Consider the following 26,221-nt stretch of genomic DNA (forward strand, 5'->3'; position numbering starts at 1 on the left):
GCATTGTGGGTAGAAAGCCTCAGCTATTAACAGCTCCTAAGGCAATTTTTGTTGGATTACCCATGTTAAGCATAGTTTCGATTGAAACTACTCTGTCTCTTGGTTCAGTTTTTTTTTCTTTGTTGAAACTTAACCTCAGACTGAAATACTGTCAAGAACAATCCACAAGTAAGAACAAGCCTGTGGGAAATGTGGAAAACAAGGATTGCTTACTCTTTTATCATTATGACTAGGATGGTGAAGTTTAGCAGGCTGATTGATTAACCAAAAATTTAATTGAATGAGTGGCTAAGGCCAATTTGAGTAAGTGGGGCTGAAAGTGTAGGGCACACTTCTTTTTAAGGCAGCTTTTGGTTTGTGATAAGTTAATAAGAAAGGGAAGTACTGTATTAAACATGGCCTTTTAGTGTAGTGATGTGTATGTTTTTTAAAGAAAGGTACCATTTCACACTTATTCAGCACTTTGGGGGGGAGTCCATTTTGAGGCTTTGTTAATACAAATTAATTTGAGCTTTTTATGCCAATGAAATATGTTAATCAACTTACTTCGTTATAATAGTGTTGTGTTTTTTTAAGTTTTTTAAAAACTTTTCTTCTGATAAAGCAGGAATCTCCGGCCAGACTTGCCCCACCAGACGTTCCCATTTGACCTGTCAGGCCATTTTGGCAAGCCATGTCCACCTGTCCAAATCATATATGTACTTTCCCACAGTACCCTCATCTTGTCTGGATTAAGCCCAGACAATATGGTTGAGAAACCTTAGCTTGTTGGGTTTAGATTGGGAAAGTAGATACCTTTTACCCCTTGGTATCCTAGCAACTGTACCCTGCCTAGTCTGAGAATAGGTTTTATCCTTGATGTGTCTGTCTCCTCCAAAAATGGGAGTGCACACAGAAACAAGAATTTCCCTTTTTACGGTTAATCTAGTATATCTTTCCTTTATGTGGTTGGAGCATAAATTCCATGGTGAATATTCATGGTTCAGAACAACAGATAGGTAGCCTGCTGGGGCAGATTTTTGAACAAAAACGCAACTGTTTGTTGAGAGATTGCACAATTTCCAACTCATTATTGCTAGCTATTGTTCAACAACTCAGTCACCCCTTTATCTGTATGCCTGAGAAAACAAATCCTTTCAAAACTATATTAGCTAAGTCTTTAACCTGGCTGATAATTCCCACCCCCAAAAAAATTCTCGTTTCAGGTTAACTGCTCACTTTTTGTTTTCAATTTCCCAGGTGTGTGTATGTGGGAAATTTTAATGCATGGCATAAAGCCCTTTCAAGGAGTGAAGAACAATGATGTGATTGGCCGCATTGAGAATGGCGAGCGGTTACCAATGCCTCCGAACTGCCCTCCCACTCTGTACAGCCTTATGACCAAATGTTGGGCATATGACCCCAGCAGGCGGCCGAGATTTACGGAACTTAAAGCTCAGCTGAAGTAAGAATCGCTTTCTTGTCTGCTAGCATCTCATGTTATGTGCTAATCTTGTTATGTTAAGATATTGGTTTTAAAGGGATTGTGTTTGTGAGGGAGGAGGTTGGAGCGAGGGATCGATGGCATTATTTTGAAATAAAAATATGCTTGTTCATGCTTAGGATATAAGGTAACTATTTTAAACAAAAGCATTTTTTTAAAAAAAACTTGGAATATTTTAATCAAATAATATTTGGTGTGACTGTTCTGTTTCATAGCCTCCCATCAGTATATACTATGTTTGTCTGTCCCATTGAATACCTACCACGTGCTACTTCCAGACTGTATTCACCTTCAATCATCTTATTTCCTTTCCCCCATGATTTTACTGATCTACCTTTTTTTCATAGAATCTGTGGTTGATATTCTCCCCCTCCTTTTTATTATTTTTGCTGAGGAGGGTGAATTTGATCATACAGTTATGCAGCTTGACTCTTAGAGCATCTGTATTCGAAGGGCTCAATAGGCACTCCAACTCCTTTTGCAGCTGCTTTGCAGATATTGCCCTAAGTTCTCACTTTTTTGGTGCTTAAAATAGTGTTCACCTGGCTTTTTTGTTGGGGCTTCCAAGACAGTGACCACTAATAGTAGTAAGCAGTATAACAATATAGGTAAAGGGACCCCTGACTGTTAGGTCCAGTCACGGACGACTCTGGGGTTGCTGCGCTCATCTCACTTTATTGGCCGAGGGAGCCGGCATACAGCTTCCGGGTCATGTGGCCAGTATGACTAAGCCGCTTCTGGCGAACCAGAGCAGCTCACAGAAATGCCGTTTACCTTCCCGCCAGAGCGGTACCTATTTATCTACTCGCACTTTGACGTGCTTTCAAACTGTTAGGTGGACAGGAGCTGGGACGTAGCAACAGGAGCTCACCCCATTGCGGGGATTCGAACCGCTGACCTTCTGATCAGCAAGCCTTAGGCTGATTTAGACCACAGTGCCACCCGTGTCCCTTTAGTATAACGATATAGCACACTATAAAAATAATAAAAGTAAAAACAAAAGGCCTCCAGCAGAAGCCCCCTCCTAAAAATAAATAAAAAATGAGCACAGTCACACAGTAAAAACAACCAGTCACTGTCTTTTTAAAGGCCGTCTGAACTAGCTGTTTTGGGATGAGAAGTGTTAAGGTCAGGCCAACTTCCCCTTTGCCCCATAAGAGGTTATTCTGTCCTTGTAGTGCCTCAACCAGAAAGAAATTGTTCCCACGTGCTTGGGGTAGAGACATGGTGTAGGGTTTCAGATACTGAGTGAACAGGTAGAGATGTACAGGATGAGATTAATTGTTAAGAGGTGCTGGACTCCCTATATTCTAGCAAAAAAGACACTGACGTTTTCCCTATGTGTCAAGAAGTAAACACTGCTTCACCTGAACAGGCGGAGTAGAGGATTGCTGTTTCTTTTATATTTTCCACAAGTCTTTTTTCTTCCTTCTCTGGACAAAGATCCCTTGGCCTTGCTTTTACTCCGTAAAGGCTATGTCAGCCCTTTTACTTGCAAGGGTGGAAAATTCTCTGCTGGTGATGCAACCTTGGGCAGTCATAGAGCACATTTCAAATATTTTATTTCCATGCCCTTGAAAACCAAATTGTGTAGAAGGCTTTCTTTTTTGCATCTGCTGTTGACTAATTCACACATTATGGTAAGCCAGAGTTAATGTGAGGAAATAAATATAAATTAAAAAACACAACTCTGTCCTACTACACTAGTCTGAAGAACTTTGAGAAGATTGCCTTCTATTTAGTAATACGACAACATGAAATTCTCTTTTAGGGCATGGACTGCACTGTCAAGGGTTATTGTGGCTGGTTGGATAATGGTATTTTCCTGAAAAATGCATTCTGATGGCTATTTCAAATAAAATGTCAACTTTGCTAAGAAAATTAGTTGAATGCCTTCAAGCTGTTTAAGATCTGGCAGGGTAAGCTGCAAGACAAGACATGCTCCGTTACTTACTGTGCAACAAATAACGTTCAGTTTGGGAAAAATATGGCTCAAACTGACTTTCCTGACCTCCTGTGAATTCTAGCTTTAAAATTTAGAGTGCATTAGAACAGCTGTATAAAGGCACAGTCAAAAATATCTCCAGACGTTGTGCTATTCCCATCTATGGACTGTCCCTCCCAGTGGCCAAACAAAGGCAGTTTTATGTGTTATTTTTAATCCTTTGCTTCAAGCAGATTAAAGCTTCTCAAGAGTCATTTTCATTTCACACTCTTCTTTGTCAGGGCAGAGACAAAAACATCTAAGGATTGATTGCCTTCATTTCAGCAGATCAGGATTTGGGGACAGGGTTGCTTTGATGGTCCCTATTTTAAAGTCTTGCTGTAGGCTCCAAAACTTGGGGGTTCATTTATCAGCATTGACTGGGAGTTACACCAGGAATCTGTTCTAAGAGTCATGGCTCAGCCTAGCTTTTGGATTTCCAAAATAATTAGAGAATCCTTCAGAGCATGTGTGAAATCCTTGCCACTGAATACCACAGCTGATTTCCACACATGAGTTTGGGACTTGGTTCACAAATCCTTTTTCAGAAGGCCACTTTTAGGAGGGAGCAGAGAATGGTAATGGGCAAAGCCCTCTTGAATGTGGCTTGTCCTATCCTCTACCCTATTTTTTAGGTCAACCACTGCCAACTTTGTGTTCTCCAGATGTTTTAGGCTGCAACTCCCATCAGCCCCAGCCAGATCTTAGATTGTATCCCCAGGTAGGACTGGGAAGACACCTGAAACCCTGGAGTCTGCCAGTCAGTGTAGACCAGGCATGTCCAAAGTCTGTTTGGGGGGCTTAATCTGGCCTCTGTGGTAAAATCCTTAAAAAAACTCAACAACGTCAATCCTTTGAAAAAGCTCAACAACTTTGGTTGGCCCCTATGCATGTTCACTTCATCAAATCTGACCCTCTTTGAAAAAAGTTTGGACACCCCTGGTGCAGGCCAACCTTGGTTTCTCCAGATGCTTTGAGCTACAACTCCAATCAGTCCCAACCAGCACAGCCATGAAGACTGCACCAGATTTTTGGTTCAGGGGCTACCGTAGATTTAGCTCAGGGTTCACTAGTGTTGATCCTTGGAATGGCAGGTGGGAGGCATTACTCAAAGGCAAACTTTATCCATGGCTCTTCAGCTTTTAGAAGTTAAGCATTTTCAAAACTTGTCATGTAGGCATACAGGCAAGGTTGTTTTGGAGGAACCAGGGCAATGTGTGTGTTAGCACCTCTGTAAAGCAAACTAGAAATACATAGCTTATCTGAAAAGAAAAGGGTTGGTTCTAAATTTGAAAGTGAAAAATGTCATGAATTCTTGCTGCATCTGTTTAGACTTAATACTACTGAGTGTTGGAGACACCACAGTGATGTGCATAGATAGCTTGCCAGGCATGCAGCTAAGAAATCAAGATTCCCATTTTTAGCTGGTTATTTTTCATTGTCTTGGCTATTGTCTGTCTCTTGTAAGTTGTGGCTTTTAATGAGGTAGTGTGTTGTGGTCATGAGTCCCCATTTCTTCCATCCTCCCCCAAGTAGAATGACAAAAGTTTCCATCCAACTGTTGCAACAGACAAATAAAAACTTGATAAACAAATGGTTTGTTCATCATGTGCACATGGAGACCAGTTTCTTGAAGTTTGCAGCTCTAATGACAGTTTGCAAATGACACTAAGTGCTCTTTAAAGCAAAGGTGCTGCTAGGATTTGGGCTGTTAACTGGGGTGTGCAAAAGATGGGGGGCAAATAGCTTTGTTACTGAAGACGAGTAATGAAATGGGACTTCCTTGCCACAGTTCCAGCAGTAAGACAGATGTGCTTTCCCTCCCCCAGACCCAGAGAACTGGGGATATTTAAAGAGAAATACAGCTGTTCATTGTATGTATGTACATTACACAGCTTATCCTATAGCTAAACAGTTTTTTGCAAGGTGTTGTGTTGTTTTAAAAACTTGCAAGACCCGTTTGAGCATTTCAGCAAATGTGTGTGTGCTTTGTTCTCAGACCACACTCAACTCACTAAAAGTAAACAAACAAAAACAGTTGTTCATCTCCAGACCAAATTTACCTGATATTTTGCTCCTGGAACAGACCCATAAGGGGAAAAACAGCACTGTATTGGTCTGATTTATTCTATCTTTGTGGTGGTACCGTAGTAGGGTGTGTTCATTTGGAGCCTACTGAGATTGCAGGGCAGTAGGCTCAAAATCCATTTATTTCCAGCAACCAGATGAAATAAATTGCTATCTGAGTTTTTGCCTTCTCCATCCCCATGCAGAGTGGTTTTACATTTGGCAGAGCAGAGAAGCAGAATCTAATAGCCAATCAAGGAGGAATTTATTTTTAAAATGAGCAAAGGACTAAGGCAACTGATCTCATGCCTTTCATCACTTTATTCCAAGTGGTTAACTGGGGGAGCTAGACAAGGAGGGTATAAATCCTGAACAGCCTTTAGAAACTCCTGACTGGCATCCAAAAGTTGCTGTGCTGCCAAACTGATTAGCTTGTGGCTCTGTAGAGACCAGTGTGGAAATGATCGGATCAGCTTCGAACTCCTTAGAATATATGTAGCACACAGGATACTGTAACTGCTCAGTAAATCTTGGAAGCTGCTGCATGCCAAGTCTTTTCAAGATGGCTACTATCCAAGTTGGGTGATTTGCATGGCAGGAAGGGGAGTGAATTTCTGAAGAGGCAGCAAATCTTCAATTAGTCACTTCAAGTGGGAAAGATGTGGTAAGTAGCTGAGCAATAGAGGAGTTAGTACTCTTATTTGCTTTGTGGAGGAAATTCCTTCTGTTCTCTGTTAGAAGCCTTTCACAGTTTTTGTTTGAGCTTGTCTACTAGTAAAAAAATTAAGCAATAAGAGTTTTAGATGCAGTTTTAAGCATTTGATGTTATATTCAACATTACTAATAGAACTGAAAATACCTTTCTGTCTTTCTTCCTTAAGTCTGAAGTTTCTTTCGGACTTTTCAGAGATGTAACAATCTTCTTTTACATGTGGTGTATGAATGTTTTCAAGCAAGTACATGCTTGATTAATTGCCTCAGTATAATTACACTGGTGCCATTAGATCAAAAGGAATGTGAATATATAGATATTTTCAGTGTTCTTCTGTGGGATCACCCATATCTTTCTAAATATATCTCTCATTGCCATATGTCTTGATGTTTTAAGAGTCTTGCGTTTCAAAATGCAGTTGCTAATTTTGCAAAGGCATGCTCCCCACACCCCCATTTCCCCTCCCCACTATTAGTCTTACGAAGCCTAACCGTTTCTATTGCTGTCTAAAAAGAAGACATATTTGTCTAGCAAATTCCTTACTTGTCTGCTGTCTGGAACCATTGGTTTGGGGAATGCGCTTGGAGGAGACTTGAGGACGGCATCTATTACATTCTGAGCCAGAATGCCATTTATCTTCAGTGCAACATTTATTTCCCCCCTAGTACAATACTGGAGGAAGAGAAGCTGCAGCAGGAGGAGCGAATGAGAATGGAATCAAGGCGACAGGTTACGGTGTCCTGGGATTCAGGAGGATCAGATGAGGCTCCTCCCAAGGTACAGAAGATGGGTTTCTCTCATATCCTTTATACTAAAACTGTGTGGCTTCAGGAGTAAGCACCACAGGCCACATCCAGATACAGAGCCTTTGAACCTCTGTTGTTAAAGTCCAGACAACTACATTCTTTTTTCTTTTCTTCTTTAAAAAAAACTGTCTTCCCTTTGCCGCAGAGGTCCTTTTGAAAAAGTCCTTACCTTAAAGAAATAAAGCTTAAAGGTAGCAGAAATAGAAAGAAATATAAATTAGTTCTTAGATATGTCTTCTTTAAGAAATAACTTGGGGGTTTTTTCTATACTTGAAAGTTGAAAAGTACTGTATTACTTAAATACTGTAAAAAAATATGTGAAAATACATGCAACATCTGATGCTGATTATCTGTTGACTGAAATTTAGAATAAGTGTGTTTTCAGTAATTCCTACACATTTGGTTCACATCTCGTTACCTGCCTTACTGGAGTTTGGTATGGTTCATGACATGTTCACCGTAAACCTCTATGAAGACGTTAACTGGGTCTGATAAGTAGTAGGTGAACTTTCAATGGTAATACATCAGGTGTTTGTTCACTGTTCTCTACGTTCTCACTGTCCTCCTTAGAGTCTCCTCCCAGGGGCACCCAGATTATCATTGTATTATTTTACCTGAGGATTAAACATTTTCATTTTTGTCTTGCCTGACCGCTTGTAAATAGCTGGCTTGTAAGACATCCATAAAGTTTTATTTACAACATAATAGCAAGCTATTCAGAAATGAGTTCATTCCATTCTAATTTATACTGGGGCTTATCCTTTGATCAGTGGATGATTAGACCATTTTCAGATGTTTTGCTTACATCTGTTTTCACTTCATCAACCTTTCCCTCAATGCTGATGTATATGCGACAGATACCTGTGCTGCGTAAAATGTGAGTGGGCTGCCAATGTGTCTCTGACTGGGGATTGGTTGTTGGCAGGCGGGGAAGGGCTCTTTGCTCAGTGGTAGAGCGCATGCTTTGCATGCCACACGGCTCCAAAAGACCCCTGCCTGTGACCTTGGGTGCATTGCTGCCTGTTGGAGTAGAGAATATTAAGACTAGATGCTTGGACATGTTTGGAAGAAGCTGATTGATTGGATCCATTTCAGTCTAGCTTCAGGCCCGATCACAGCACCGCTTTGGTTATCCTAGTTGATGACATTTGTTGGGAGAGAGATGGAAGGAGTGCATCCCTGCTCGTTCTCCTTGATCTCTTGGTGGGTTTCAATACTGTTGACTATGGTATCCTTCTGAAGTACCTCAGGAAGGTGGGGGTTGAGGGCACTGTACTTCAGTGGTTCTGATCCTACTTCCAAGGCCATTTCCAGAAAGTAGTTATGGGAGGCTATTGTTTGGCATTGTGCGAGTTGTCCTGTGGTGTCCTGTCTTGTCCTCCATGCTATTTAATATCTATATGAAACCACTTGGAGCTGTCATCAGATTTGGAGTGAGGTCTCACCACTATGCAAATGATACCAAGGTCTAGCTCTCTGTTCCATCTGAAACAGGAGAGGTGGTCGCAATGTTAGACCACTGTCTAGAGACAATGGTGGACTGGATGTGGGCCAGTAAATTGGAACTGAGTCCTGAAAAGAAAGAGGTGCATTATGTCCCAGGTTCTTGAGTACGGGAAGTGAAGAGACTGCCTGTCCTGCTTGGTTGCACAATAACTTGGTTGCACGATAACTTGAGGGTGCTCCTGGATTCAGTCTTGTCATGGGAGGCTCAGGTGGCCATGGTGGCTTGGAGTGCTTTTTCCCCAGCTCTAACTAAATTTTAAAAGCATATTGTGTGTTCCTTTCTTAGTTACCATGGCTTTGCCCCTCAGAACACAGAAGGCAATAAATTCAAATAAACAGACGTCCGCACTGACCCATAGCCGAGCCATTTGAATTAACTCTCATGGTGAAGTGCTTTGAATAACTAATATATACATTTGCAAAAGTAAACCAATGGCATGAGTTGTAGCAGCAAGCTGCCACTAGTATTTCACAACATTGTTTGATGGCATTAACAGTTAAATTCCTAGAACTAATCTGAGCGGATAATAAGTTTCTTTAAATTAATGAATGAAGAATTACAGCTTGATTAAGAGAAGCACAACACTAAATCCTTTGAAAGCTGTGGCTAATGAGCAATGGGACCTGATTAGCACATAATAGAAGAGATTTTGGATCTGTGCTTTTGGGGGGGGGATGCAGATGGGCTCTGACATGACTGAGAGAAAAGTGTTCTAGTTACCTTTTCTGCCTTCTATTTCAAACCTGAATGTACTGGAGGTACATGAGCTTTTCAATAAAACTTGAGCCTATGAAAAAGCATCAGTTGAGTGCAATAGTAATTTGTAAAGCACATTACTTAGTTGCCACCTGTAGGGATCACAGTAATGCCAAAGCCATTTTTTAAATTCAGTTTCTTCATCTAGTAATTGTCCTTATTCCTTGTTTGTTCCTTTGTCATACAAATTGTGTCCATCCCTACTGCATGTTTTCATTTGCTGCCAGTCATAAACCTGGTGATCGTCCTGGGCAGATGAGGATGGGACCCAGGTCTAAGTACATACCGTAAATGAAAGAAACTTCTTGCATCTCTGTTTTGTTGCATTTTTATTTTATTTTACTAAAAACATAGTGAGTTGCGTTATTTTGTTTTGAAATGAAAGTGTGTTTCTTTGTATTTCTAGCCCAGCAGACCTGGTTATCCCAGCCCAAGATCCAGCGAAGGGTTTTATCCGAGCCCACAGCATATGGTACAGCCCAATCATTACCAGGTGAGAACTACTACTTCTTAATCACTATTGTTTCACTGTTTTAAAAAGTCATCATCTTAAATGTTTGCAGAAGGAAGGAAAGCATGGTTCATATAGTTGGGGGATGGTCCACACATGCCCATAGGGAGCCCGGGCACACTTTCGTAAGAGCTTTTACACAACTCAGTTTCCAGTATTACTGTTACTTCCATTAAACAGTGTGGTGATCACACACAGCCCCCGGTCGTTCCACGGACTATTGACCCTGTGCCACCACGTCTGTTCTCTTCCACTACCACCAACCAGGTTTCCCCGGTAATATATTCAGACTCAGTCAGGTTGTAACGTACAGTGGTGCCTCGACTTACGAATTTAATCTGTTCCAAAGGCACCTTCATAAGTCGAAAAACTCCATTGGAAACGTGATTTCCCATAGGAATGCATTGGAAATGGAAAAATTCGTAAGTCGAAGCAACCCTATCTAAAACTGGCGCGGGTTTTTTCTGGATGTCGAGACATTCGTAAGCACACGGCCATTAACCCCATTCGTAAGTCGAAAAATTCAGTTGTCGAGTTCGTAAGTCGAGGTACTACTGTATTAACAAAGATTCCAGTTTATTGTGAACCCAAACAAGTTTTAATTACTTTGAAACACTGTAATCCGATTCACTCTCTCTGTCTCTAACCCCCTCTGACTCCTATGCCTCCCACCCACAAGAAACCAGCCGAACTAACTGTCTCTCTATTTCCAACTGTCTTCCCCACTGTCTAAACCTCTGACTAAGCCTTTTAAAAGCAGGTAGGCTCCGCCTCTGGGCTTTTCTATTGGTCTACCTATTAACCCTTTCTTTCCCCCGGTACAGACATTTCCAAAAGAACGGGCAAACGCCACAAACAGTAACTGCTAACTGCATGCCAGTCATGGGGCAGAAGTGATGAAGTCCCTGGTCAGGAGAACAAAAATTAGGCATATGATTTTTTTTATTATTTTTTACTATTGAGTTATTTTGCATACTTTTTCCTCCTCCTGCTAATGATGTTCAGGTGTAGCTTCTATAATTTTGCCAGGCACGACCCATATACTTTCAAGCACATTCATCACAATTTTGATTCTATTTTTTTTAAATGAAAGATGTTGTTCCTGATAATGAATGAAACTTATTTGGTTGAACTTGGCTATCATGGAATTGCAGAATGTTAAGAACCCTGAGATTGGGTTGCTGAAGGAATAATGGATTTATGTTGGGTTGTCAAAAACACATTATCTGGCACAGAAAAAGAAGAAACTGACAGCAGTAGAAGGTACACTTAGTTGTTGTTATTATAAACCTATGTTCCTACCTTCTCTTGGTCTGTCTTGTCCAGAATAGGTACACTGGCAGACACTAGCTCTGCAAGGTTTCAGCCAAGCCCCCCCCCCCCCCGCCGCCCCCGCCCCCGCCCCAATCTTGTCAACTGGGACCTTCTGCAAAACATGTTTTCTGCCACTGAGCTATGGGCTCTCCCTCATTAAAGGAGTAATTACACCAAAAGACCTAAAGAAATAGCTCCAAAGGGCTGGGGCATTGCTAGGTTGGGTTGGGCTGGAATTGACCTGTGAATACAAAAGCTCTGATGAGGGGGTAAGTCTAGACCAGGCTTCCTCAACCTCAGCCCTCCAGACGTTTTGAGACTACAATTCCCATCATCCCTGACTACTGGTCCTGCTAGCTAGGGATCATGGGAGTTGTAGGCCAAAACATCTGGAGGGCCGAGGTTCATAGAATCATAGAGTTGGAAGAGACCACAAGGGCCATCCAGTCCAACCCCCTGCCAAGCAGGAAACACCATCAAAGCATTCTTGACATATGCCTGTCAAGCCTCTGCTTAAAGACCTCCAAAGAAGGAGACTCCACCACACTCCTTGGTAGCAAATTCCACTGCCGAACAGCTCTTACTGTCAGGAAGTTCTTCCTAATGTTTAGGTGGAATCTTCTTTCTTGTAGTTTGAATCCATTGCTCCATGTCCGCTTCTCTGGAGCAGCAGAAAACAATCTTTATCCCTCCTCCATATGACATCCTTTCATATATTTGAGGGACCCTGGTCTAGACAAATATGCAAGATGGAAAAAAACTTAGGTATATACCATTTCTAATGCCAAGAACCCAATTCTCTCCCTCCTGCATTTTTTAAAAAAATTAATGTGCTTTTAGATTTCCATATTATTATATGTATGCCCTTTGCTTAACTGTTTGTTTGTGCATTCCTTTCATTGTGCAGAAAAAAAACATAATACCTATATTGGTGAATGTATAATTACTCATTCCCAATTTAAAAAGCAAATGAGTGCGGGAGGTTGGCATAGTGGAGAGATGAGAAGCATCAGAGGCAGAGCTTTTTTCCAGCCAGAACTTAGTGGAACTCAGTTCTGGCATCCCTCAGGTGGGCGCCATTGCCATCCTAAGAGAATGAGGGATGTGTTCATGGTGAGTTCCAGCACCCTCTTTATCTAGAAAAATAGCACTGGCCAGAGGTACATCTAGATTAAGAATGCACTGGGAGGTAGGAAGGACTTTGCTGAAAATGGTTTTTATGAGTAACTAGAAGGAGGATGTGCAGTTGATTTGAGAAGTTTGTTCAAGTGTAGGAAGAAATAAAAATATTGAGCACTATGAGAATTTAGCAAATGATGCTGATAGCCAGTGAGTTTGTGCAAAGGCAACAATGGAAGCAGAACAAAGGCACCAGAAGGTGAAAGAGAGAAGTGGGGAACATATATACTTGGGGGAGAGGCCGGGGTGTGTGTGTGTGCTTTAAGTCTGTCACTTTGTGCATGCCAGAATCTCAGTGGAAGGAATGCACACGAGGCTTGACTTATTTGAAGTTGCAGTGGGTGAGGAGGCATTCAGATGATGGAGCTCCTATGTCTGCAGCAGGCTGAGAGCGAAGACATTTGAGCTTGACTGGGAATCAGAAGTGAATAGGGAGAGAGAGTGCAGAAGACTTTCTTGAGGGGGATGGCCATAGAATTGTAAATACTCAAGAGGGAAAGTTTATTTCGGCAGGGGCATGCAACCTGAGTTGAGAGGGGGAAATGTAGCAGTAATGCCAGTGAGGAGGGTGTTAAGGTGGTTTAGAGGAGGGGCAACTGGAGCATGGGTGAGGATTTTCACAAGTGAGAAAAGGGAAGGGTGTAAAGTGATGTAAAGACAAACAAAGCAGGCAGGATTTGAAGATGGTTTGGATGTTAGCAGATCTTACCCAAAGTGCTCCAAAAAGTGAGAATCTGGAGGTGAAGCAAGTAACAGCATCTCTCACTTTACACGTGTGAGGAAATTACGTAGTTTTGAATGGAAAGAGTATGAGCTCTGTCTTTGCCATTTTAAATGATGACACATTTGCAAAACTACTGGGAAGACATGTGGGTGAGACTGAGGTAGAGGATTAGGCAGAAGCTGAGAGGTCAGAGCTGAAAGAAAAGATGTGGGCACTATTACTGCACTGTTGTCTTAAAGCTGTAGTATAATCCTTCCTCATTTATTTAGGGTTTATGGAAAGCTGTAAGTTGCAAATGTTGCACAGATGTGGAAGTGCAATTAAATGTTCTGATAACACTTCTCAGCGGTCTCCTTGAAGGCTTTTATATTTGCTAAGAGAAGCCAAAGTTTATGCATTTATTTTGCTTTGTTTTTTTCTTTGATCTTGTACCACCCTGGATCCTTTGACAATAATTATTGCAGTAACTCACAGATGGATGAAAAGCTTGCAGTATGTCTACAATGCTGTGCATTTTTAAACCAATCTCTCATTTGAAACCAGCTTTGGATCACAATGGAGAAACAGTTGGAACATATTCCAGCTTCTTGTGCTAATTATCTTCTGCCACCACAGACGTAAAAGCTTGTAGAAAATGCCAGGGGTCTGTATTTAGCAATATATATAGGGAAATTCAAACATAATCATTATTAGTGTCAGCGAGTACTGTACGCTTGTATATCATGCAAAAGTGTTCTGATATGGGCGTGTTCATTAAGGGCATTATAAGTTTCATTTTTCAGAAATAATATCTAAAAATTAAGTACATAAAAGGCAGCATCTAAGGGCATGTCATATTGTGACTGAAAACATCAATTTCAACTCTCCTTTTCTCTCACTTGGATTTTTATTTTTATTTTTGGTACCCCCCCCCTGCTTTTGATTTATGAGGACAAACTCATAAAACATGTAAAAGTTTAACTGGAGACTTCATAGTGAGTTCAGGCATTTCTCATTGCTTTCTTTGGTAGGTCTCAGGGTACACCAGTTCCCATGGGATTCCAGCTATGGCGGGTAGCATTTATCCAGGCCAGGCTTCCCTCTTGGATCAAACAGATTCCTGGAATCATCGGCCTCAAGAAATATCCATGTGGCAACCCAACATGGAGGTAACGTCTTCCCATATAATTAGCAACTTGTGGGCAGTTGAGAGCATCCTCTTGCTTTCTAGCTAATATGTGTATTCCCTCTCTCCCTCCCTTCTCCTCCTTCATTAAGGCTTCAATGGCCTCATTTGTCACCCCCACCCAGTTTGACATAATCTATATGACGAAAGCAGCTCCCAGGATGCATCTGTACAGCCTTGCTTTTCTGAGAGAGCTAGTTAATCATCCCAGGCAATCCATATAGGGCAGTACAGAGTTGTTCCATTGCTGCACTAGAGCAGTCAGAGCCAGAGGGCAGTGATACTAGGTAGATTATACAGCTGCCATCTGCTGGGAGAAAAGGGAACCTAGTGTTGGTTTCACACCATTCTCCTTCTTCAGTGAATGGCAAAACATTTCAGAGTTGGTCTTCATTCCTTCCACAGGCAAGATTTTGGCTTGCCCTTTCCTTTACCCAAGTCCCTGACCTTGCAGCAGTTCTAATATACTCACCATTTAATGCACTATGCTGAAGGAGGCTGAAACTTGGTGCTAAAAACAACAACATTCTTGTTCCTCTGGTTTGCTGTTTAAACGTCCCTGCCCAACCTCTTAGTACAACAACTTCCTACAAGTAGATCTACTCATGACACAGCATCACTGGCATGTCATTTTGAGTGGGTAAGTGGTAGTGCTAGTGACACGAAGCTTTGGGAGGAGGCTCTCTCTGGACCATTAAGCACCTGTTTCAGTTGCTGAAGGCAATTGCTGCTACAGTTAGCTGAGTGCTTCTAGTGATACGAGAGGGTTTTTAGATCTAAATATGCATGGCTTCAATTCGCTTTCTGATAACTTTTTCCAAATGCCTTTTCAGCCAAATATATGGCCTGTAATGGATAGAAAAATACTTTTCAGCTGCGCAAATTTCCTGACAGTTACTCATTTATCCTTGCAATGACCAGTGGTTCAGCTGCACGCTAGCTGCATAGCTGAATTGGGGTTTCAGCCTAGAATTCTCGTGTCTAAATGTAATCTAGCACCATGTTTGTTTAATGAGTTTATTGCAAACTGATTTTTATCTTGCCTGAAAAGCTGCTGCCTTCAAGAACAGGATTATATTAACAGAATAAAAATACTACAACAATTAATATTCTTGGTTTTTCTCTCTCTCCGTCTGGTAGGATTCCGGCAGTTTAGATCTACGAGGAATGGGGCAAGTTCTACCTGCACATCTAATGGAGGAGAGATTGATACGACAGCAACAGGAAATGGAGGAAGACCAGCGATGGTTGGAAAAAGAAGAGAGATTCCTGGTAATGTGTTCTTCCACTGCGCTGCTTATCTCTCGCTAATTATGCAGTATTCTCTGACACACTTGGTGCTGGGCTCAGATCAATGCAGACACTGGTCAGATGCACCAATAAAGAAACCATAAGTCTCATGGTTCTGATAATAATTGCAAAGTAGGGATCCACAGATCACACTTGTGGGTGAGATCCAAGTAACACCTGACATTTGCAAATGTTCCAGTGTCCCTCCTTACAGATACATAGGTGGTGTTATAGATCTGGGGGTTGTTGCAGTTTCCTCCCACTTTAGATCCTAGTTAGAAACCTGACCTCATTCCAGTTCCTATCACAGATCTCCACACAAGAGGGAGGTGGGGAATGACCCCCCTTTCTCAAACTGACCAAATTTTATCTGTGCAAGTCACAGGAGAGATACAAGACGATCAGAGCTGCCTTCATCAACACTTCCACCTCAGGTGGATGAAACCAAAGTACACAGGTCTTCCCCTCCCTCCCTCTCACTCAGATGGGTTCTGCTCTCTCTGATAGGGAAGATGGAGAGGCTGAAAGGGCTAAGAAAAGGCTCTCCTAGTGCAGACATTTCCTACATGATAGTTTCCCCTGGCGACCAGCAAAGAAACTGTACACCTATCTGACTCAGATGAGGATAATCCCAAGACTCTGTCTGAACCAGCTAAGCCTCAGTCTTCCCCTTCCACCTGACCAACTTCACTGACATCATCTGCAAGGAATGGGTCAGGCTTTCCAAACCTGAGTCGCACTTTCCTGTCTGTGACACATTCTACCCTCTCCCACATGAGGAATTGCAATACCCGGCCACACCCAAGTTGGATGCTATGGGGGTAGTACTCATGTCAAAGGCTCTTCTCCTAACTTCAGACATGCGCAAGCTACTGATTGATCAGCAGTGAAAAAGTGAAGCTACTACACACAGGTTTGAGTCATCTTCTTTGGCTCTGAGGGCCTTTGCTAAATCCTCAATGATCTCTCAAGCGGCTTTTACTTGACTAAATGCAGCTCGGACAGAGATGCTAGAGAAGCACTCCAATGTTTTCTACTCCTCGGTCTTCCTGATGGGTAGCTCACTAGCCATCCTTTGCCAGCAGATCCGTGTACTAAGATCTTCTGGAGAGGATCTGTTCCAAGGACCCTCTTTAAGTTAGTCGTGCATTATGCTGTCACAAAGGAGAGGGCCGGCGCTCGCTTCGGCAGCACATATACAAAGGAGAGGGCCTTTTTTGTGGTGGCACTTTAAATTTGGAATGCCCTCTAAGGAATGCCCAATGCTGAGTCTGCAAGAAAGAAAAAATCTCAGGACTAACTGACACCCCCCCCCCCAAAAAAATCCAAAACTGAATGAGAAGAGTTGCGACAATTCAAGAGATTTCATGAAACATGTAGGCTTCTAATTAGTCCAGTTTTAATTCAGCCCTGAATTCCATCGCTAGAGCTGTCTGCATGAACACAGTCCCAGGCAACTCCAAGCCACTCCTAAAGGAGCTACTCACTTCCTCTTCAGAAGCTCTTAGAGTTAACAAGTCAACTTGCAACAGACCACAGCTGAAGTGCCTCTTGTACTTCCCAGCTGCTTGGTGCCCTGCTTAGAACCAGAAGGCCTTGGGGAAGACCTGCACTTGAGCCTGGACTGAGCCTCCCACAAGTGGTTGCGGCAGGGAATCTGTGGCTGTCGGGTTGGAAGGGAGGGGGTCGTGGTCCAGGTTGAACTATCCTAAGCCCTCACAGAGAGGAGAGGGTTGGCTAACTGTATTCTGCAGGGCTGAAACAGGGAACATTAATGCCCAGTGTGCAGCCTGGTTGAGGGGCAGTGAAAACGCAGGCCCTAGAGGCAAGGAGACACACCCTGAAAGCCCAGGTATGAAGGGAAAGTGGTCCAAATGTCTTCGATTAACTTTAAGCAAGCTTCCACACGTTTTAATCAGATTTCTTAGGGGTGGAGATTCTGGGTGTCTCCAAGAGGCCATCTTATTTTCTCTGTTAATCATTGGACCTGTTTTTCCTATGCTTTTAGCAATTTGCATCCTTGGATCTCTTGTGGCTTTCTGTCACTAGCACATTGATAGTTGTGCGCATGAGCACGCACACACTGTTCAGCAAAGCTTGGAATTCTGCAACCCCTCACTGGCCTCTCTGGATTTGGGGTGGAATAACTGACATAGTGCTCTTATCTCTGGCTTTTTATTTTTGTTTTCAGGGCTTGGTGAATTCACATATATTCCCACATATGTGCAGCTCAGCATTTGTCTAGACGAACTAGGAAAACACGAATAGCAGCAGGGAAATTGTTGGAACTGTGTCCTAAAGTTGGGTTTTTATTTTAGGATTAAAAAGAGAGAGAGAGAGAACACAGCCGTCATTTTTCCTTTGTTGAGAATGACTTGTGCATTTTTCCCCACTGAATTAATGAAAAAAAAACACGACATGGAATGCAGCAGAGCTCTCCAGCTCCTCTTTGTGAAGAGGGGCGGGGTGGTGGGTAATTATATCCTTGCCATTCCCAAAAGAATTCATCTAAGCAAGGGCTTCTACGCACATTTCGCTTTTGTGGCATTTACCCTAAAGTGTTTTGCTGTCATTGGTACTGTATTAACGGTAAGCTGCCTTCACTTCCTGCTAAGTAGAGTGCCTAGAAGAAAGCGTGCACATACCTGGAGGATGTTGAATTGAGAAACAACTGCCCTCAGTATGCTGTGGACACACACTACCAATCTATCCTTTTCAGTCACAACTGCAACACCTGTCCTGTTGCATCCTCTTTTTTTAAAAAAAAATACGGATGTGACTTTTAACAGCACCATTTTCTAATACAGAAGGGGGACAATCCACTGTAAAAACAATTGTAGGTGCAACCTCCCCCGATAGGGATGCTTGAGGAATTTGCTTAGTTCACATTTTTAGGCAATCCACCTTGATTCATTCTAATATTGCATAATGATATGGATATGGAATGGACCTATGAACTGAGTGCCATGGACCAGAAACAAATTGATCTGTCCATCCACGTTCTAGGATAGTTAGGCATTCAGGAAATGGTGAGAGTTCAGACCCTGATGCCATGATTCTGTTTCAGGCTGGAGAGAGCAGAGGGCTGACTCCCATTTGTTTCAGGAAGCATGGGCCAATGATCAGGAGTGATGAGAGTTGCTGTCCAATGACATCTGGAGGGCCATAGGTTAATCAACCATGCTCGAAAGAGGTTGGAACATCCCCTTGGAATAGTGAGATGGTGCTATCATTAGGAGAAATCAAAGGCAGAGGGGTCTGTTCCTCCCTCTTCCTCTCTACATTCTCCTAGTTGGGCAAAGTAGGTTAACTATCCCTATGATAGTTATTCAGTACTATCTACCTCACTTATGTATTGTTCACTTGTGTGGGAGCTCCATCATTTACCAGTGGACAAGTGGGAGATAGATTAAACGCTCCCCAAGGAACTGGTGCAATACTTGTAATATAATACATATAATGCTTGTTCCACACTTGAAGAAGGCAGTCTTTTACTGTGGCACACCTCTGTCTATTGGAACTCTCTGCCTATTGACATCAGAAAGGTGTCTTCATTGTATTCTTTTCGGCACCCACTTAAAATATTTTTTTTAGGCAAGCCTATCTAGACTTGTAGAAGTTGCATGTGTTTTATTTTATTTTTTTGGTATTGTTGGTTTTATTCATTTTGAATATTCTTAAATATCTGCTTTTACCTGCTTATCAGTGATGTTAATGCTTTTTTATATATAAAACAGAGGTTCTCTTACAGTCAAACATTGCATAAACAAATAAATGAAGTTGGTTGTTGAGAAGAAACTTAAACCCTGACCCTACCTTCAGATGACATACTAAGACCAGGGGTCAACAAACTTGTTCAGCAAGGGGCCAGTCCACTGTCCCTCAGACCTTGTGGGGGACCGGACTATATTTTGAAAAATAAAATGATGAATGAATTCCTATGCCCCACAAATAACCCAGAGATGCATTTTAAATAAAAGGACACATTCTGCTCATGTAAAAACATGCTGATTCCCGGACCATCCGTGGGCCGGATTGAGAAGGCGATTGGGATACATCTGGCCCCTGGGCCTTAGGTTGCCTACCCATGCACAAAGCCAAACCATGGATTAGCAGCCATGCTGCCCTTACCTAAAAAACCCCAGGGAGGAGCAAAATGACTGCGACCCCCTCTTCAGGAGCCAGCATGTTTGTGCTAAGCTATGATTTGGCTTAGTGTGGGGTGTGAACATAGTCTTTCTTTTAGCCTATCTCTGCTCTGCCCCTTTAAATTTAATTTTTTTGGGGGGGATTAAAAACTTCATCTGATCCATTTTGCAAAATATCATTTCCAAGCTTTTGTTTTTATATTATGCAGTGTGGTATCAGAGTAGGGGCGTGATCCTTTGGAATTGTTTTATTTTAAAAAGTCAACAGATTCCTTTACTAATCTGGCTTTTCAAAGGGATAATAAAAAGTGGCATCTATTTTCTTCCTGCTAGAAGCAGCGTATTGGGTCCAGGCTGCCTTGTGAACTTTCTGCATCTCTCTGCTTTAAAAGAGCGCTGGTAATTGGCCCCATTTGGGAAGTTTGGAAATGGAGCCAAGTACATTTAAGCCTTCCTCAAGCAGGAAACAGGAATTAATGTGAAGCGTTTCTCATCCTGTGGTTGAAATTTTCGCTGTTAGGAAGAAAAGCGCAATAAACGACGGCTGTGGCGCTGCTGCTGCTGCTATTCCTGGGAGAATTAAAATGCAGGTTTTCCAATGTTGTGTTGGGGAAATGGTACTATCAATATTTATCTCAAAGCCTTTTTTTATGTACAAACAAGAAAGCGAGTAGTTAGAAAGAGCAAAAGAAAAGGAAAATCTTTAGAAGGGCTGCTGGGAGGTTCAGTTGCTGTGTTTTGAAGAATGTGTTTGGTGTGTGTGTGTGTGTGTGTGTGTGTGTGTGTGTGTGGAGGCATGAGGAAAAGGAATGCAATAGCATCTGTATTAGTCAAAGTGCACTCTCTCCCACCCCTTCCTTTCCTCCCAGCAGAGGATTTTTATGTTTTGCCTTTCTTTTAGTAAGAATTCTTTTTCTTAGGCTATTTGGCTTCCGTGGCTCTTCAAAACCCGCAGTACAAAACCACATCTCTTTTCATTTCCTTAGAAACCTGATGTGAGGCTCTCCAGGGGGAGCATCGATCGAGAAGATGGGAGTCTCCAGGGTCCGGTAAGCACAGATGCCATCTCTTCAACTATCAGGAGAAATGTTTGTTTAATTTTCTTGATGGAAAGCGTTGTTAACATTCCACTCGTGCTTGTGGGAGATGAGTTTTGATTTTCTCGGTGTTTCCACGATTGTTATGTTTACGTGAGAGGTTTCAAAAGGCTCCCGCTTCTCTGGGAATGGCGCTGACAGGCGAAGTCTTGTGCACGCAGCACTTTGGGGAGCTGCTTCTTTTCATGCTGCTGCCGAAGCAGATGTGCTCTTCCCTTTGCAAACAGAGCTCTAATTATTTTTAAAGCGGCTTTCCGGTACACAGCCAGGTCGGTGTGTGTATGTGTGTGTGTGCCTGTGTTAGCTTTGCATTGACATATCTGTCAACAGGAAGCAAAACTGTAAAGGAATGCCTGCAGATGTTTGAGTAACTAGAGAGCATTCTCCTAAGTAATGTGGAACTTAAGTAGTGTCTTGAGGGTGATGTTTGTAAGCAACCTATCATCAAAACAAGGGCTGGATGAAAAAATGTGTTGTATGTAAAACACATCTGCAACAGGGGTATAGCTGCCTTAGACAATAAACATGTAATTTGATTGCTAGACAGAAACGTGTACTTGGTGGTGACCTACTCCCTTCCAATTAATTACTGTGTTTGGGGCATTTAAATGTGCATTTCTCAGTACCTGGAGGTGCAGCTGCAATATTGAAAGAAAGTCTTAAGAACTCATTCATCCACCTTGGCTTTATAGGAATAAGGGTTGCACTGCTTTCACAACAGAGATCAGAGTATTTAAAAATGGATTATTAGCTTCAGGGCCTTTGGATCAACACTGGGAGTTTTGGGTGCGGACACAAACCTGTTTTAGTGCTGTTTTAGCCCCTCTGCAGTATAAACTTGCTGACAGCTTCAGGCTTGCTCCTTCATTTCTGCTGCTAAAGTACTGTGAGCATGCTGCTTAGAAAGCACATATCAGGCCTACCTTCAGATTTTTGAGGATCTGATCAGTGGGACTTGGTTGATCTCTGACTGCCCCTCCTTCATCTGGAGGGGAAGATCAGGGCTTTCTTTGAGGTATGGGGCTGTAAACAGACACAGCTATATCCTGGGATGGCTGCTTCTGTAGGGCAATCAGTATTCTGGCATCACCCCTGAGATCAGGGAGTAGCTGCCCAGGTCCTCCAGAGAAACAAGTTGTGTAGACAGCTGGAACATATTGCACTCTTCTATGTTCATACAGCAGAGCTGAATGATCTCCCATTGTTGGTAACCTCTGTAACAATCCCTTGCAAACCTAATTTAAACAGAAGGCCCTTTCCACTTCTCAGAAGTGCTTTCTCGTGTACAGTTCTGCAAGGTAATTTGGCTCTGGAATTAGATGGGCCTTCATTGTGGTGGCCTCTACTCTGTTGTTCTGTTGGGGCATACTGAACCCTTTGACATGGAGATATTTATTCCAGCCTGTATCTGTATGGAATTGTTTCCACACTGTTCTTGTTTTATGGTTGTAACTAATTTTACTGGTTGTATAATTGCATGTTTTCTGGTTGGGACCCACCCTGAGACCTCATGGCAAAAGGTTGGGTAAGAAACAGAGTGGTCTTCATAGACATTTTGCTCAGAGCAAATCCCTTGAAATTAAGGAACATGACTAAGTTAGGTCAGTTGATTTCAATAGGTTTCCTATGAGTAAAGCCTAATGGATGCCACCCCTATTTTTTTATGTGCGCATGCATATATATATATATATATATATATATATGACATGCACATACATATACATATACATATACATATACATATACATATACATATACATATACATATACATATAAAACAACATCACATCAATTCAAATCCAGTACAGATACCAGCTGAGATGTTTCTTACTCCTTTCCTGTTAGTTTTTCAGTTACACATTTACTCTTGCTAGCATGCAAGCTTAGCCACCCACAAAGACACATATTTGCTCTGAGAGTGACACTAGAGCAGCTAGCTAGAACATGTTGAATGAATAAGTGCAGCGAATTATTCTGGATTTATCCTTGGGGGCAGCTGAGTTCATGCAGATGCTCTGTGGCTTGGCCTCATTTTGCTTTTGCAAGGTGACCTCGAAATGCTATGTTAGTAGATAACCAGCTTTTAAAAATTTGAGCTACCCAACGCTCTTGCCTCGGTTCTGATGAGGAAAACACATCTTTTCACTCACATGTTACATTTTCTGCAGCAGAAATTCCCATATAGCCTTGCTTGTGTCAGCACTATTATCTTGCAAAGGAAAATTTTCTCTGTGAATGCTCACTTTTTGATAAAAGCACACCAGGCTTTTCTAAACCAATGTTTTTTCGAAGAATGCAGCAGCCAAACAACATGCACAAATGCCATTTTTGTTGTGCAGTGAGTGAATAGACTTTTATCTCGCTTGGCAAAGGGTTGTAGAGATATGATTAGATTTGAATCCTGTTATAAAAACCCTTTCCAAATTAATAGACAAGGTCTTTTGTTCATTTTCCTTTTATTGTGAAACACAAGAGTAATTATTATGAATGATCTGTTGAACAATATAGCCTGGATTTTTATATTTGGAATTGAAGAGGTAGAATGTTATAAACATGTCATTTTTTCTGAGTGATGGTAGCTGTGACCTTGCATGGATATATCACATGGATGCTGAGCAAAATAGCAGGAGATGGGAGGATTTGTTTTATGTTGTTTTCTCCTGAAATTTGAGAGCAGTGGGAGAGGAGAAATGTTGGAAATTCTTGTGGCTGGATAGCCTGATGCATAAGGATGGTGGGGGAGGGGAGTTAGATGGAGAGGGTTTCTTTGTACATAAAACACTGTGAGCAGACAAATAAAACTTGTTTTCCTTTTCAGGCTTCTAACCAGCACATTTATCAGCCTGTGGGTAAACCAGGTAAGTCATAAATAGGCAGCTTTACAGTCACAATTTGAACTCTCAATCTCTCCTCTCTAGGTCTCCTCCATTATTAGAAAATCCATTAGATTCTGGGGTAAACAACATTTGTCAAAGCCAGTGGCAGTCCTTAGTGGCTACTCATGAGTAATACCATGTATCTAGTTCTCCTATACCAACAGGATCTGTAAAGGTCCATTTAAACAAACTGTGTCTATTACCTAATCTAGGAAGCTTCTGTGCTTGACTTCAAAGCCAGGGGGCCAACGTATAAAGTATAAATTGCTCTTAAGTTCTAATTTTGGGGGTTGTGTGTTTTGCTCTCTCATAGAAGGGGTTGGTTGGGGTGCTAGTGAAAATGGACTTGATGAGTTTCTGCTGCATTCCAATTAAATGAGCCTAATGATTGTAGTCTTCATATCAATGCATGTATAATATTTTCTTACCAGATCATTCCGCTCCACCAAAGAAACCACCTCGCCCAGGAGCTCCCAGCCATTTGGGTAGCCTCGCCAGCCTGAACAGCCCTGTAGACAGCTACAATGAAGGGGTTAAGGTATATTCTTAGGGCAACATTGGGTTGCGTTGCTCTTCAAAGTCCTGGGTTAAGTTGAACAATTACTGTTACTAACGGAGAAACAGGTCAAAACCTACCATAACCTTTCTTGACCAATCAAGGTAGATGTGTGTTATGGCAGGTCTTTCTCCTGGTGCTCCCCACCCTGAGTTCATGGTACCCGAAGAAAATAAATATCCAGTCTTTGCCATATTCAGCCATTTTAGATTTCTGCTTCTCCAGGTTGTCTGTTTCCCAACTGGAATCCATCTGCAAGTGGAGAGTCAAAACTGCAGCTTGCAAAATGAGATCTGGTGCCCAAGGCCTGTCACCAGCTTACTTCCTTCACAAATGATAGGGAATAAGAGATTGTGTACGGCAGGCATCCCCAAACTTCTGCCCTCCAGATGTTTTGGACTACAATTCCCATCTTCCCCAACAACTGGTCCCGTTAGCTAGGGATCATGGGAGTTGTAGGCCAAAACATCTGGAGGGCCGCAGTTTGGGGGTGCCTGGTGTACGGACTGGGCTGGAACACTGATGTTGCTTCTCAGTGCTGCAGGTTGCAGCATATAATCATACCATGCCTGTTGATCTTTGTGTGCATGGTGCAGTTTATGCAAGAGCAGCACTGTGTATGCCTGTACTTGAACTCTTGCCATGTGAAGTACACTTGTCTGTAAACTATTCACACAGTGTAATGAGCCATTACTATTCAGTAGCTGCTCAGAAATCATTGGAAGCAGGTAGCAGAAAGCAGAATCTGGGCAGATTTTGTAAGCATAGAGCTGCCGGGGTGCTTTGGGGGGCGGCATTTTTACAAGGCATCCTTGTAGTGATGGATCATATACTCCCACTATTAATGTGAGTTCTAAATAATGACTAACCCACCATGCATCACACGGTGGGATTTGTTTGTTTGTTTTTTGTTTGCCTTATTCTCCACCATTCTTTCAAGAAATGTACCCTTTAGTGAAATGTGAATAAGGCAGTCAACTGTTCCATCAACAGTGGTTTGGTAGATTATATATAGAGTCCAAAGTGTGCCCTGCATAGGATTGTCACGTACTAGAGGGAGTCATGAGCCAACAACATTCTAGATCATCGGTCAGTCAATTTGATGCTACTAAGCGGAGGTTGAAATCCTCTGCTCCATGTGCTGCAGTCAGTCTTCTGGCTCCGTTCGTGCCCTTGTTAGAGAAGCTGATGAGGCCCATACTTGCAGTGTACTGTCCCAGGTACCCCAAGGAGCCCCGGCTGCTTGTCCCTTTCATGTGACATAATCAAGGGCGTACCCACCATGCGGCAAGTTAGGGCAGCTGCCCTACTCTAGAAGCAGGGCTGGTGGGCAGAGGCGGAGCACAGCCCGGCGGAGCGCGAGTTCGCCATTCCCGCCGCACCGCGCCGCACCCTCCCTCCAGCTCCCCGGCGCGCCCTCAGGCAAGGCCAAGCGCGGCGGGGAACCAGGGAGCGCGGCGCGGTGGGCGGGAACGCCGAACTCGCACTCCGCTGGGCTGGGCTCCGCCTCCGCCCACCAGCCCTGCTGCTAGGGAGGGGCACAGCCCGGCGGAGCGCGAGTTCGCTGTTCCCTCCCGCTTTGTGGCCCCTCCCCTTCCGTGCCTTGGCCCCTCCCCTTGCCCCCCCCCCTAGTTTTGATCCTGGGTACGCCCATGGACATAATTGTGCTGAATGGCACTTTTCTGCAGTGAACAAAGTTGCCAGCCACAAGTGGTGTCATGAGCCTTCCTCATCTGAAGTGTGCAGCTTCCCAGGGACAGCCTCCCTTTCCCTGCAGTCTTGGGTAGCCTCCTTTTGTTCCAGTAGAGGATTTGCCACCACATGACAACAGGTCCTTCTTCACTATATGGTATTTCTGGCATCCACCTCTAATGTTCCTTTTCTCATTGAATGCAATTTCATGCTGTCCTGAATCCTGCGTTTTCCATAATGTGCTGGGGCCAAAAATGAACACCGCCATTTCTGCTGACTTTTTATCTTAGCTCCTCACAGAAAAGCTCAGTCAAGAGTATTTATTTCTGAGTCTTGGAAATGCCAGGGCGATAA

At 42.7% G+C, this 26,221-nt stretch overlaps 1 protein-coding gene across 14 annotated transcripts in view; it reads left to right on the forward strand.

Moving 5' to 3' along the window:
• The window catches only part of PTK2 (protein tyrosine kinase 2), a 199,157-nt gene that overhangs the window by 164,303 nt on the left and 8,633 nt on the right, over positions 1 to 26,221 (forward strand). For 11 of the 14 annotated variants that reach the window (XM_060277581.1, XM_060277582.1, XM_060277579.1 and 8 more), the window contains 8 exons: positions 1,240 to 1,444; positions 6,912 to 7,023; positions 9,722 to 9,808; positions 14,054 to 14,191; positions 15,349 to 15,480; positions 20,633 to 20,695; positions 23,562 to 23,601; positions 24,051 to 24,157. In XM_060277581.1, coding sequence (XP_060133564.1) covers positions 1,240 to 1,444; positions 6,912 to 7,023; positions 9,722 to 9,808; positions 14,054 to 14,191; positions 15,349 to 15,480; positions 20,633 to 20,695; positions 23,562 to 23,601; positions 24,051 to 24,157 — 884 coding nt within the window. The other 3 variants (XM_060277583.1, XM_035125348.2, XM_060277584.1) reach the window with 2 other exon arrangements.

This window comes from Zootoca vivipara, chromosome 8 (assembly GCF_963506605.1).
Source record: "Zootoca vivipara chromosome 8, rZooViv1.1, whole genome shotgun sequence".
NCBI classification, from domain to species: Eukaryota; Metazoa; Chordata; class Lepidosauria; order Squamata; family Lacertidae; genus Zootoca; species Zootoca vivipara.